Consider the following 12,762-nt stretch of genomic DNA (forward strand, 5'->3'; position numbering starts at 1 on the left):
AGTATTAATATTAACATCCACACTCACAGCTCTCACTATGTGCCAGACACTGCTCTAAGTGCTTTGCATGTATTTAATTAGTCTTCAAACACTCTAAGGTTCTATTATCCTTATTTACAGATGAGGGAATTGGGGGCACAGAAAGGTTAAGTAACTTGCTCTCTCTCCATCCATTCATTCATCTGGCTGGCTAGTTAGCTAGCCAGCCAGCCAGCCATCTTGGTCCAGAGAGGATTTAAGGTCTCCCAGAGTTTATTACAGTAATAAGACATGGCAGTTTCATAAAAATCTCTTTAAGAAATGGCCAATCTTAAATCTTTATTCCTTAATTATGTAGCAGATATAGGAAGTACTTCTACTGTTCAGGTCCTTTAATTTTAACCTAGTTTCCATATATGAAAACCTGTGTTCCTGAGGGAACACTTAAGTCAAGACTATGGTTAAAGATGGGTTGTCAGGATCAAATGCTAAGAGGGGCGCCTGGGTGGCGCAGTCGGTTGAGCGTCCGACTTCAGCCAGGTCACGATCTCGCGGTCCGTGAGTTCGAGCCCCGCGTCAGGCTCTGGGCTGATGGCTCAGAGCCTGGAGCCTGTTTCTGATTCTGTGTCTCCCTCTCTCTCTGCCCCTCCCCCGTTCATGCTCTGTCTCTCTCTGTCCCAAAAATAAATAAACGTTGAAAAAAAAATTAAAAAAAAAAAATGCTAAGAAAACAGAACCTGGGGGAATCAGTCACCTAGAACCTCTAGATTCTAGAACCAGGACAGCCAAGGAGAAGCTGAACTTAGGGAACAGTATGGTTGCTATATCAGGGTTAAAAGACTTTAAAGAGAAGAGGTTCAGTCAGGAGCTCATCGAAATCACACTTATTTGGAGAGCAAAAGAGTTTATAAATGAGTAAATGAAAATTCTTTCTAAAAAAATTCTTTCACTCCTCACAACAGAAAGAAGTCTACATTCTAATATTCACATGAGGACTCAATAAATGCTTGTAAATAATGACAAAAAAAGGTTTATGCTACCTCTGAAATCTCTCTTCTCAGTTTCTCCACTGGAGTCAACTTTTCTTTCTTCTTCTTCACCCTCTTCTCCTTCCCCTTCTCCAAAAGAGGCCATAAGTAGTACACCAGCTTGGGACAACAAATTCTTCAACTGACTACAGAGTAGATCCAACAAGGACTGAACTACTTTGGGGCTCAGTTTATCAGCGTAAGTCCTACATGAAGTAACAGGGAAAAAAAAGGGTAATAACATAGTAGGATAAATGTACTTAAACACACAAAGGACATTAGGGGGAAGTGGAAATTACTCAAATGAGAAAAGACCAGGTGCCATACAGTTCCATCAAGACATCTATAATGCTCACCCTGTAGTGATAGCTAGAATTTGGAGCAATCTTGTACTAGCCACTTTTAAAGCTGTACTAAGCTGAGAAACACCCGTCTTTGGCAGTAACTGCAGAGGCTGTCCCAGCATGGTGTCTGTACCACACAACTGCGACAATACGTTTAGCAGACCAGTGGAAATTGCCAAAGAAACATCCACTGGTTGATAGTGAACGCTCAGAGCAAAAACTGTAACCAAAAGGAGACGTTGCTGGGCTTCTAGAAAAAAAAGAAAGAAAGACAATTGAGAATTTTCTTTGAAGTAAACAACACACTAAAACAAAGCATATTCAAAAATATAAATAGTAATGTGGAACACCACTACATTTTCAAATATGTATTCTTTTACATGTAAATTGACCTATTAATGTTAAAACAAGATATAGAACATTAAGTATCTAGCATAAAATGTAACCTGCATCTTATATTTGTGGGGGCAGTTACTCACCAATGTGATGCTTATTTGCCTGTAGAGCTCTCTCTAGGGTAGCAGACAACTGTTGATAAATCTTATGCACAGCCACCTGGATTTCAATCTGAATATTTCTTTTAGCTGCTCTGATCCCATCCTGAATAAAGATTTACTTTTTCTATTAGTAACAATGACACCTCCTACCAAATAAAAGTAATAGCATTTTATCCTACTCTATGCTAGAGTCCTATGGCAGTTTTTAATTATTCAGTATGGTTCAATATATAAAAGCTTTATAATAAATTTATATTTAAATGCTTGACAATTCCTGATTCTATATATTCTTTCTCCTTTCCCACAAAGCAATTTTTCTTCTCTAAATATGGAAGACATAAAGATAACACTCAAAAAAAATTTTTTCAAGTCATCAGAGAAACTGGGTAAAATGATAAAAGTATAAATGTAAATTCTGGAAACCCATCCTCCCAAACACCAATCCCTATCCCAAATTAGATCTATCTCTATCCAATTTGGCTAAGGGTTATGACAACTGAGCCAGCAGAGGATCTAAAAAAACAACAGTACCATAGTTCACCTAATCTCCACTATACTACTATTACTCAGGAAACTAAACGACTTAGATAGCTTTAAGAGTCATTTAAAAGTCTTTATATTTTTAAATCTCAATGTTAAACACCAGAAACCTTAGCATTATTAAACTGATGTTTAAAAAAAAAAAAATGGCCAGAATCTGAATATACTGCAAGGTGCATCCTCACACGCCAGATCTGTCACCTACCTGATAGTGATGCAATCGGCCACTCTCTCCTTTGGCTCCTGCATGTCCCACAGTGCCTAAACCAAAACACCCTGCTAGAAACTGCAGCCTCACAGACGTGAGCAGTGTGGATGACTGGAAGCCCAAGTTTGATCTGCTTCCTGTCAGAGAGATGCTTCCTTTTTCCTCCATCCCAGACAAAAGAACGAGGATCTGGTGAAGTGCTTCTAAACGTAGCTTGAGAAAAGCAAAATGAATATATTTTAGAGTTCTTCACTGAACTGAGACACAAAGGAATTCCAACACAGATAATACACTTAGCACAGAAAATCCTGACGTTTCTTAGGGCTCTATTCTATTAAAGTAGACATTTATTTTATCATTAAAATCAAAATATTTCTAAAAACTCTACTAGCACACTTCAGTAATTAAGAGGCTACACAGGACCATGAGCAAAGCAGATCTCGATGTATGAGACCTAATTTCAAGGCCAGACTCTTCCATGTACTTTGTGGCCTTGGGAAACTCACTTAACTTTCTGAATCTCAGTTTCTTCATGTGTCAAATAAGGCTAATCCTATAGTACTTTTTCTAACCTACTCACATAGCTACTGTGATGCTCATGAGGATATATGTGTGTGTGTGTATATATATATATATATATATATACATATATATATATGAAGGGTTCAAAACCATAAAGTGTTATGATTATTGCTTCCTTCACTTACAGGGAAGTTAAATAGAATGAATAGTGTTTCGTTCAAGAATTAGAAAAAGAATTTCTGGAAGGTTTCTCTGTGGGTCTCTTGAACATCTGGCTCTCTCGTCCCTAGCTAGGAGGGCAAAACCTACCACTGTAGTCCATCAGCCTATCCCTCTTTTTTTTTTTTTTCAATAACTTTTTATTTTGAAATAACTGTACATTTAACAATAGTACAGAAGGGTTGAAAACATGGTATAGATTCTTCCTGTATGCCTTCCTCCTACTTTCCACTAATGTTACCATCTTAGGTGACTATGGTACATTTATCAAAACTAAGAAATGAACACTGGTACATCACTATAACTAAACTACAGACTTTATTTGGATTTTACCAGTTTTCCCAAAATGTTCCTTTTCTGTTCCAGGATCCAATCCCGGACACCATTTTGCATTCAGTTGTCATGTCTCCTTAGTCTCTTTTAGTCTGTCCCAGTTGCCATCTTTCCTTCGAAAGAGCTGTTCATGTATTTTACAGAATGTCCCACAATTTGGGCTTGCCTGATATTTTTTCATGACTGGACTAGAGTTATGGATTTAGGGGAAAATACTATAAAGTCCTCTTCTCAACACATTATTTTCACGGATGTATGATGACACTATAACTTATTGTTGATAATGTTAATCTTGATCACTTGGCTAAGGTGATGTGTGTCAGGCTTCTGCAATGTAAAATTATTCATGGTTTTCCCTTTTCGTACTCTGCTAGCTCCGAGAAACTAAGTCCTGCTTACTTTAAGAGAACAGGAATTAACCTCCACATCCTAAAGGAAGAGTATTAAAGAATTTGTGTACATGTTAAAACCAGAATAATAAATATTTTGAGGGAAATGCTATGAGGCTACACAGGCATCTTAGGTCCCCTTAAAGTTCTGTTCACTAACTTCAGCATTCATCATTACTACTGTGGTGTCCTAATCTAGCCTTTTTTAAGTGGAGACAAATGGGTCAAAACCGGAGGCTCTAAGAAGCAGATGTATATGCTCACCAGCCAGTCTCATTTTAGTTTCTAGGAGACAAGGCAAGACTTAAGATTACAGTATCTTGCTCTAAGAGATGGCAATTAAAAATGCACTTTGTCCATTTCAAACAATATATTATGCCATTATATGATAGTGACATCAAAAAGTTCAGGTGGAGGAGAGGGAGAGGCAAAGAGTAGATGAAAATGAAAAATTTTTTCTACTATTGTACAGTCAGTGATTCCATTTAAGTTTCCACAGTGCCTCTTGAGGAGTAAGTATCAAAGACTTACTTCTGCCCTTAACTGCTGCTGTTCCATTGCAATGATAGAGGCCTGGGGACTCGTAGACATACTTTCCTCTGGCTCTTTAAAACCTGGAGCATTCCCCACATCTCCACTCACAAAGCTTACAACATTTTCGATCAAAGTGTGAACTCCCAAAGACTTGGTAAGATCAAAATCAGACTCAAAGGAATAAGAGGAGTTGCATAACCAGTCTCTGCTATGTTTCAGGCGAGCCCAAGAGTCACTCAAGGATTCCAATTGACTGTGCATAGGACCTACATACAAACAGAACAAACATGTATCAATAACAACCAAGTAGAGCATACATTCTGAAACTAGGGGAGGGCTGAGTGCTGCTACCATACCAACTGGTGAGAAATGGACACTCACGTTTGAATTACATGCATGCATTAAGTGAATCTGAGCAAAATGCTTTGGTAAGAACAAAAAAACAAACAAAAACCAGAGCAATGTAAGAAAATAAAGGGAAAGCCCTGTTTGATGTATCAGTGTCTCTGAAAGCGCTTTAGCAACACACTGCCACAAGAAAAAGAAAGGCAGAAGCTGCTCTCAAAATGCTTAGCTTAAAATGCTCTGCGATATTAAACTAGACCATCATTTACGAACACAAAAGAACTAGGCACTTGGAACACTGCTCGTAAGACCTACAAGTACTAGAATTTCATCCAATTTAACATTATCATTGCAAAGAGTAAGTTAAGACTGAGCAAAGTGTCTACATATCTGCAATGAAACATTACCAAAAAATGGATATAGAAGGGCAAGTAAACTTATACAAAAAGGAGACACAAACATCACCCTTTGGGTTTCATTAATATAAGGAACACTTTCACTGTGTCATATGCATATTTACTGCATGTTGTGAAACTCCTATATTGAGGAAGCAAAGTTTCACAGACAAGAATATATGAGATTCGAAGTAAAATGATATCTATTTAAAATTACCAAGTGATGTCACAATAGTTGCTAAATATAATATCATTAGTTTTGCCAGTGGACATTTTCTAGACTAAACAGACTAAAACATTAGACAACAAATACGTTAGTATGTTTGAACACAACAAGTCATATGCCAATATTAGCTTTAAATAAATATATAAATGTCCAATTCTTACAAGCTTTGTTTTTTTTAATTTAATTGATGTCAGGTACATGAATTAGATTAACCATAATCCTTGGCTCATGATAATCTCTTATCACTGGTCCACACATGGCCTGCTTTTGTATTTATATTTATTTATAATAAATGTGAACACAAGAACTAGAAAACTGATAGTAACTTGTATCTACCTATCTGTTCCTCCTCTAATCCATCTCTCCATATCTCTTCCTACCTAAGGCTATATTATCCCTAAGCCTGGGTTTATCATTCCTTTGCTTTTATTAATGTTAAATATTGTTTTATCTTATATGTATTGCCAAGACAAATAATGTTTAGTTTTAGTGAGTTTTTACTTTATAAAGAAGTATCATTTTATGTAATCTTTGTGGGCATACTCTCTTCCATCAGTATATTGCCAATATTCATTCACATTATTACATGTAGCTGTAATTCATTTGTGTGAGTACTGTATAATGTCCTATCACATGAATATACCAACTTTCTCTATTAGGAATGCATCTTAAGGTAGTCAATAAAATATGCATTCCAAAAACTGTTTTGTTGTATAACTAGATGGAAAAGATATGGAAAGAGAACTATTTAAACACTAATGCCCACGGAGAAAAAAAAATTAATAAATAACGATTGCCTGACTTATTTCTGAATTACTACACTGGTGTCAATAAAACCCCAGGACTTCAAAATCAGATGTAGAAATTTAGCTAATATTATAAAGTAACTGAATTAATTTATATGCATTCTACTAGAATAATTTAGAATAGCAAAGAAGACATGGTTACTCTGCCTTCCATGTTTTAGCAAGAATTCTTAAGATTAAAAAATGCTAAATTTTCAGTTTTACTGAGCATGAAAAATAACCAATCTGAAAAATTCTCCAAACTGCATAGCTGATTATTTTTTTTCATGTAAAACAGAAAAGAGTAAAACAACCCAAAGAATAATGCCAAGTATGCATAATGGATTAAATTAAAAATTATAAAGAATAAAGCAGAAGCTAATTAAAAAAAAAAAGAAATAATCATTTTCCATTTCCATAAGCACCCCAAATCCAGAATGTGGATTTAGCCTTAACTTACAAATAATAGTTTTTGGCTCTTTGCACTGAGCTTGTTTGTTCAATAATAAAATTTCAGAATAAAATGTTCTGTTTTCCAATACTTACAAATTACTTTTCAAAATGAAAATAAAATGTGCAATGAGCTAGTGTTAGAACCACAGATGTAAAAGAGACCTTGAAGATTATCCAGTCCTCAAATTCCAATTGAGGAAATGGAGGTCAAAAATTTGATCTGTAAAATTAATAATGCTAATTCCTTAATTTTATGGGAGGGAGGTGATCTTACAAATTCCTGTTATTAATCAACTTCATGAGTCACCAATACACGGAAATGTCAACTGCCTGCCTACACAAAGGTTTGACTATGAAGAATATACAAAGAGTGAATTGCTTTGATATAACCCAAAATGTTCTAGAAATGGGTGGCCAACCCATTAAAATCCTCTTGGCAAATTAAAACAAGGGTCAAACTTTTTGTATAAAGAGTCAGACAGGAAATATTTCAGGTTTTTGTGGGTCTTAAAGGTCTGTGCTGCAACCACTCAACTCTGCTGTTGTAATAGGAAGGCTGTCACAGACAATATATAAACAAATGAGTGTGGCTGCATTCCAAGGAAGCCTTATTTACAAAAAGAGGTAGCAGGCCAGACTTGGTTCACCAGGCATACTTTGCTGACCCCAACGTAAAACATGCAACTTATTAGGTATATGACCCAAACAAAATTCTGTATGACTAAAAGAAAGAACAGGAAAAGCAGCATATGAAAACATCAGGATAAATAAATAAAATAACCGTAAGCCAAATATTTAGGCTGACATCAAAAATACTTTAAAACAAAAACTTATATTATGGAAATGAGAGATGAAAGAATTCTTAAGTCTTTAAAAAAAATTGTAACAACCTGATTAACTTTGGTTTGTTCAATATTGTTTCACTGGAATATAGGAAATACTGTGTCTGAAAAGTACAATAAAAGCTTCTATAGAGTAATTGTGACTAAGTCCAGTTCTTACTTAGTATTATTTCAGAGTCATCTACTATAAAAAGGAAATACAAAGTTCAACAAGACTTTTTTTGAGATGGTTTACTTGTCCTTACAATTTTGGTTCTTAAATGGAATTTTCAAAATGAACATGGCAGAGCTGCAATACATACTTTATAAACCATAAAATATGTAGGCAAGCTAAAAGGGGAAAAAAATTAAACATGCCATCATGTACTTGCTTGAAGCTCTTCTTTTTTCTGGGGCTCAACTGGCCAAAAAGGAGTAAATACACTACCACACAAAAATCAGAAGACAAAAGGAGAAATTTGATACAGGAGACAACATTTACATTTGCTCTTCTTTATATAATCTAATTTGAAATGCATAGATAAAAACAGCATTTCACCCATACATGTTATACCATGAAACACACATGCTGATAAATGTTTCCAGTATTATTTTTAGCTGTAAAACCCTAACACTTTATTTATAAGGCCTAAGGAGTGAAAAAAATCAAGTCATATAGTATTTTAACTAATAAGATTCCTGATGTTGCTTCTTAAATTGCTGCTTTGGTATCCCTACCATTTTTCACTGCACCACGTTCAGCTTAAGTATGAAAACTAAAGTTAAGTATCTGCAAAGTTAGGTATCTTCTTTCAGCGATGGATGAGCTCAGTTCTACACAACTACAGCAAATCTTTTAAGTATTTACCAAAGTACCAAAATACCAACACATTTAACAGGTTTTGTATAAAATTTTGACGAGCTGTTGTAAGAATTAAATAAGTTAATATGTTTTAAGCATCAGAACAATGACTGGCATATGGAAGTAGTTTACAGGTGTTTAATGAATACAAAATGTCCTATTATCTCTGAGGCACTAAGCAGAAATGTTTCACCTATCTCTTTTTAAAGTAATTTAAGACATTTTTTTGGTTTTAGAATTTAGCTTTAATGCCTCTGAACAGATGAGCAAACAGCTACATTTATGTGCTCTATTTGCTCTACCCATTCCTACCATATTTGCTTGCTTGGACCAATTGTGAAAGATTAACTTGAATGAGGGAAGAAGCAGCAATCATGGTTCAAAAGCATGAATCCTAGTATCCCCAATGCCAAACACTGAAATTATAGGCACTAGCATTCCCAAGGAGGAGCCTTTGGAAGGAAAAGAAGAGCAGCTGAAACGAGTATACAACCATTAATTGTTATTGATACATCCATTTAATTTCAGTGAATGTCACATAGTAACTTATCTCTAATTTCTTTTACTAGGTTTTTAATAACTCAGGGCCGCTGAGACTAGTAAGTACAAAAGCTATGCAAGGGAAAAAATTGTCATTTCCTCTTCAAAATACTGGAAAGGGGTAACCAAGAGCATAGGAGAATTATCACTTGGCAGGGCATCTGTTTGTCCTTCACAGCTCAAGTTATAATCAGAACACCTAAATGGCCCCAAACAGTTCTGACTTGATTCATTTGCCCAAATGAAGATAGGCATCTAGTCCAAACTGGCAATAAATAAGGAAAAAATAGGATTGTTTATTCTACCATTATTTAAGAACAAAACAAAACAAACCACTGCGGTCCGAAGGTAGTCACTAAATACAAATAATTTTTAAAAATCCCTTTCAAAATATATTCCCCTTAATGTATTTTCAATGTTCTTTTATTTTAAAGAAGGAAATCTATAAGAAAACTATTAAGTGTACATTTTCATTGTTTAATCTGTAAGCTCTAGTATTCATTAGATTGAAAACTATTTTTGCTGCCTTCCTAAAAGAGTAATTCTTCTACTTTCCAGTCACCTATTCCTAAGAACAAAGCCATCAGCAGATTTTTCTCTGGGAACATTAAAATGCAATGATTATTAGGATAAATTGGTACCATATTAAGCGATATCATGAAGATTTATATAACTAGTTTCCCTCCCTATTAGAATTTCCTAAGTGAATAATTAAAAAAAAAAAAACTTTTCCCATGAGGTCCTATATTTGCTTTTCTGTTTTCAACAAAGTAAAGTTAAATTCCAAAAAGTTAATAGGTTTTGGTACTGCCTTGAGCTTTTTGGAGAAGGTAGTTTATCCACAAACAATATTTGGATTAATGGCTTCATTCATTTGTATCTCCTTATACGTACAACTATAGAAACTCCACATCTACTCATAGGATAACAGTTTAAAAACTTGAGCAGAAACCAACTCTAGGACAGTAACTGTGAAGTGTTCTAGCTATTTTTCCTAAGTAATTTACAATGAAATTCTAGGCCATTTGTAATTCAGAGAAAAGATATCACTTTCTGTTTTATTCTAAACATTACTTTGCACATACTGACATGGCTAATATAGACTAAATCTCACAGGATAAAGGTTTAAGAGAAAATAATTTTAGCTAATGGACTATCATGCATAAATATAATCAGTACAGCAGGAGGCTCTTACTAAAGACTGGATCCCTTATGCTACTCATTAAGTTTAGAGCCATTGTCTCTCTAGCACCAAATGATACACATATAACAGAAATTTTAGCAACAGTGCTCACCTGAGCTAACCAAAATTTTAATTTCTACGTCAAGTGGTTATGCAAAAAGGATTTTCTGGATAATTATGACACATGAACTCCCAATTTTCAAAGAATTATAAAATAATAAAATACATATTGCACATTACACTAAACATCATTTAATTATTTTTATATCACAAATAACCTTATGATTTTTTAAAAAAACCCAACAGCTATGTTATAGCTTCCAAACACTTTTCAAATAAACAAAGTACCAGTTCTAGTCATTATTCTTAGTATTTCAGAAAAATCATTCTCTGTATTCTAATTAAAGGACAAAGTATCATATTTTATTTGACAGAATGCCAACATTTCTTCCTCTAAGTTATAAACACACAAATGAAAAAACTGTGCATGCATTTCTTCCCTTCATTCCTCAGTTTTCCCTCATCTCTCAGTTTGCTTCCTGTGGGGGAACTGAACATTCTGCCAAGGAAGCTATCAAGAGAAGGGTTTGGTTTTGAAGTACAGAAGACTTACTATCACAGAAAATAATTTTTCCCACAGGCTCTTAAAAATTGCCACTAGCACCAATGTTGAACATTTCACATTTTCACAACCACAGTATAAATGGGTTTAATAAAAGTGCCAGTTAATACAGAGCAATACTTGGGGAGTTTTAGGTATCCTTGAATTTAGAGTCTCTGAAACAGCTGTCCTTTCCATACATTTTTATATATAACCAAGAGTTACCTGTATTATTTACTAAGAAAGAGCTTCTAACAAACAAGCTAAACTCTTGATAACACTCGTAAAATTGTTCCTCATGGGAAAATTTGTCTAGAAATCATAAGCTTATGTCTTACATGCTGTATCTTAAGAGGCAAAGAGTAAAAAAAAAAGTGGAAACTTTCTGAAAGTGTGCATGCAGAGACAGGAGGTGAGTGGAGGAGAGTTCTCATGTAATACCATTAAACTATGGCAACTGTACCAGTGAACTAAAACACAGCAAATAATGTACATAAGCCCCCATAATGTAAAGCATTACTTTTGGAGTTCCACACAACTTTTTAAAAAGTCAAAACACATGACAAATGAGAAACAGACTGGTTATTAACTCTTAGACATTTCTGTTTTAAAAGGGTGTATGTTAAAGAAAATAATTTCCTTTTAACTCTTCCAATAAAATGTTTCTAAATTTGTTTTTGCAATGTTTCAAAGACAATCATATCTAAATACATCAGATATAAAAACAGCTACATCATTTAACCAGATTTTTAATTTCTTAATACTTACCTCTCTTTCTATGAGATGATGCCAAATCCAAATCAACATTTCGTCTTCCACTCTATTAAGTTAAAAATGAAAAATTTAGTTGTGAAAAGTGTTTTAAGATTAGATTTAACACAACATTAGAATAAAAATACATAAAATTATAACAATGTGCTACCTGTATACCAGTCAAGTCAGACTAAAGTCTAATAAAACGTCTCAAAAAAACCCACTGAAAACAGCTTTAAGAAAGCCCAGGTACATAACTCTGAGATACTAAAACACAAAGTCAAGGTGTATGCTAATTAACATTGTAGAGTAGCATAAGTTTTTCTTTGTTGTCACCTTTTCTTTTTTGGAATTATTGCCTTTTTTTTTTTTAAAGTTCATCTATGTATTTTGAGAGAGAGAGCAAGCACATGCACAAGTAGGGGAAGGGCAGGGAGAGAGAGAGAGAGAGAGAGAGAATCCCAAGCAGGCTGTACACAGTCGGCATAGGGCCCAATGCTGGGCTCTGAACTCACAAACTGTGAAATCATGACCTGAGCCAAAATCAAGAGTCGGACGTTCAACCAACTAAGCCACCCAGGTGCCCCAGGTATCTTTGTCTTTTATCTTCCAAATACACTATAATCTTATTAATACCTCCTATAGCAAAGTCTCATTTTCAAAAATTGCTTTCTCTATTCTTATTTTACATTCTTTTCAAGAGCCCCCACTAGTCTTGGCTAGGCATTTTAGAGGAAGAGAATCTGATGAATCCACCCTAACAGAAAAGTAACATAGTCCTAAGACTACTGGCAGTATTTTAAAGGATTTTTAAATGTTTTTAAGGGGTGCCTGGGTTAAGTGTCCAATTCTTGACTCCACCTCAGGTTATGATCTCACAGTCATAGAATCAAGCCCCACATTGGTCTCTGCACTGGGCATGTAGCCTGCTTAAGATTCTCTCTCCCTCCCTCTGCCTCTCAAGCGGGCATGCACTCTCTCTCTCTCTCTCTCTCTCTCTCTCTCAAAAAAAAAAAAAAAGCCTATTAAATCTAGAAATCTCAAATTGCTGAAACTGCAGACAGCTCAATAAAATAGTGAAGGTTTTCAGGAAGAACAGAAGTATATTTCTGTTGGGGAGGGGTGCAGACAACTATCTGCTCTGCTCATATGTATAGCCAACCAAGTACAAACCATAGGTGACTGACTCATTTATGCATTATGGT

The 12,762-nt window shown here is 34.9% G+C and overlaps 1 protein-coding gene across 9 annotated transcripts in view; it reads right to left on the reverse strand.

Annotated features, from left to right (window-relative positions):
- The window catches only part of HERC1 (HECT and RLD domain containing E3 ubiquitin protein ligase family member 1), a 190,220-nt gene that overhangs the window by 76,543 nt on the left and 100,915 nt on the right, over window positions 1-12,762 (reverse strand). For all 9 annotated transcript variants that reach the window (XM_040492922.1, XM_040492920.1, XM_040492927.1 and 6 more), the window contains exons 25-30: window positions 11,573-11,624; window positions 4,591-4,859; window positions 2,594-2,809; window positions 1,831-1,951; window positions 1,364-1,601; window positions 1,020-1,213 (exon numbers count right to left, since the gene is read on the reverse strand). In XM_040492922.1, the coding sequence (XP_040348856.1) occupies window positions 1,020-1,213; window positions 1,364-1,601; window positions 1,831-1,951; window positions 2,594-2,809; window positions 4,591-4,859; window positions 11,573-11,624 (1,090 nt within the window). The remainder of the gene's footprint in view (window positions 1-1,019; window positions 1,214-1,363; window positions 1,602-1,830; window positions 1,952-2,593; window positions 2,810-4,590; window positions 4,860-11,572; window positions 11,625-12,762) is intronic.

Source organism: Herpailurus yagouaroundi, unplaced genomic scaffold, assembly GCF_014898765.1.
Source record: "Herpailurus yagouaroundi ecotype Mexico unplaced genomic scaffold, PumYag 184, whole genome shotgun sequence".
NCBI classification, from domain to species: Eukaryota; Metazoa; Chordata; class Mammalia; order Carnivora; family Felidae; genus Herpailurus; species Herpailurus yagouaroundi.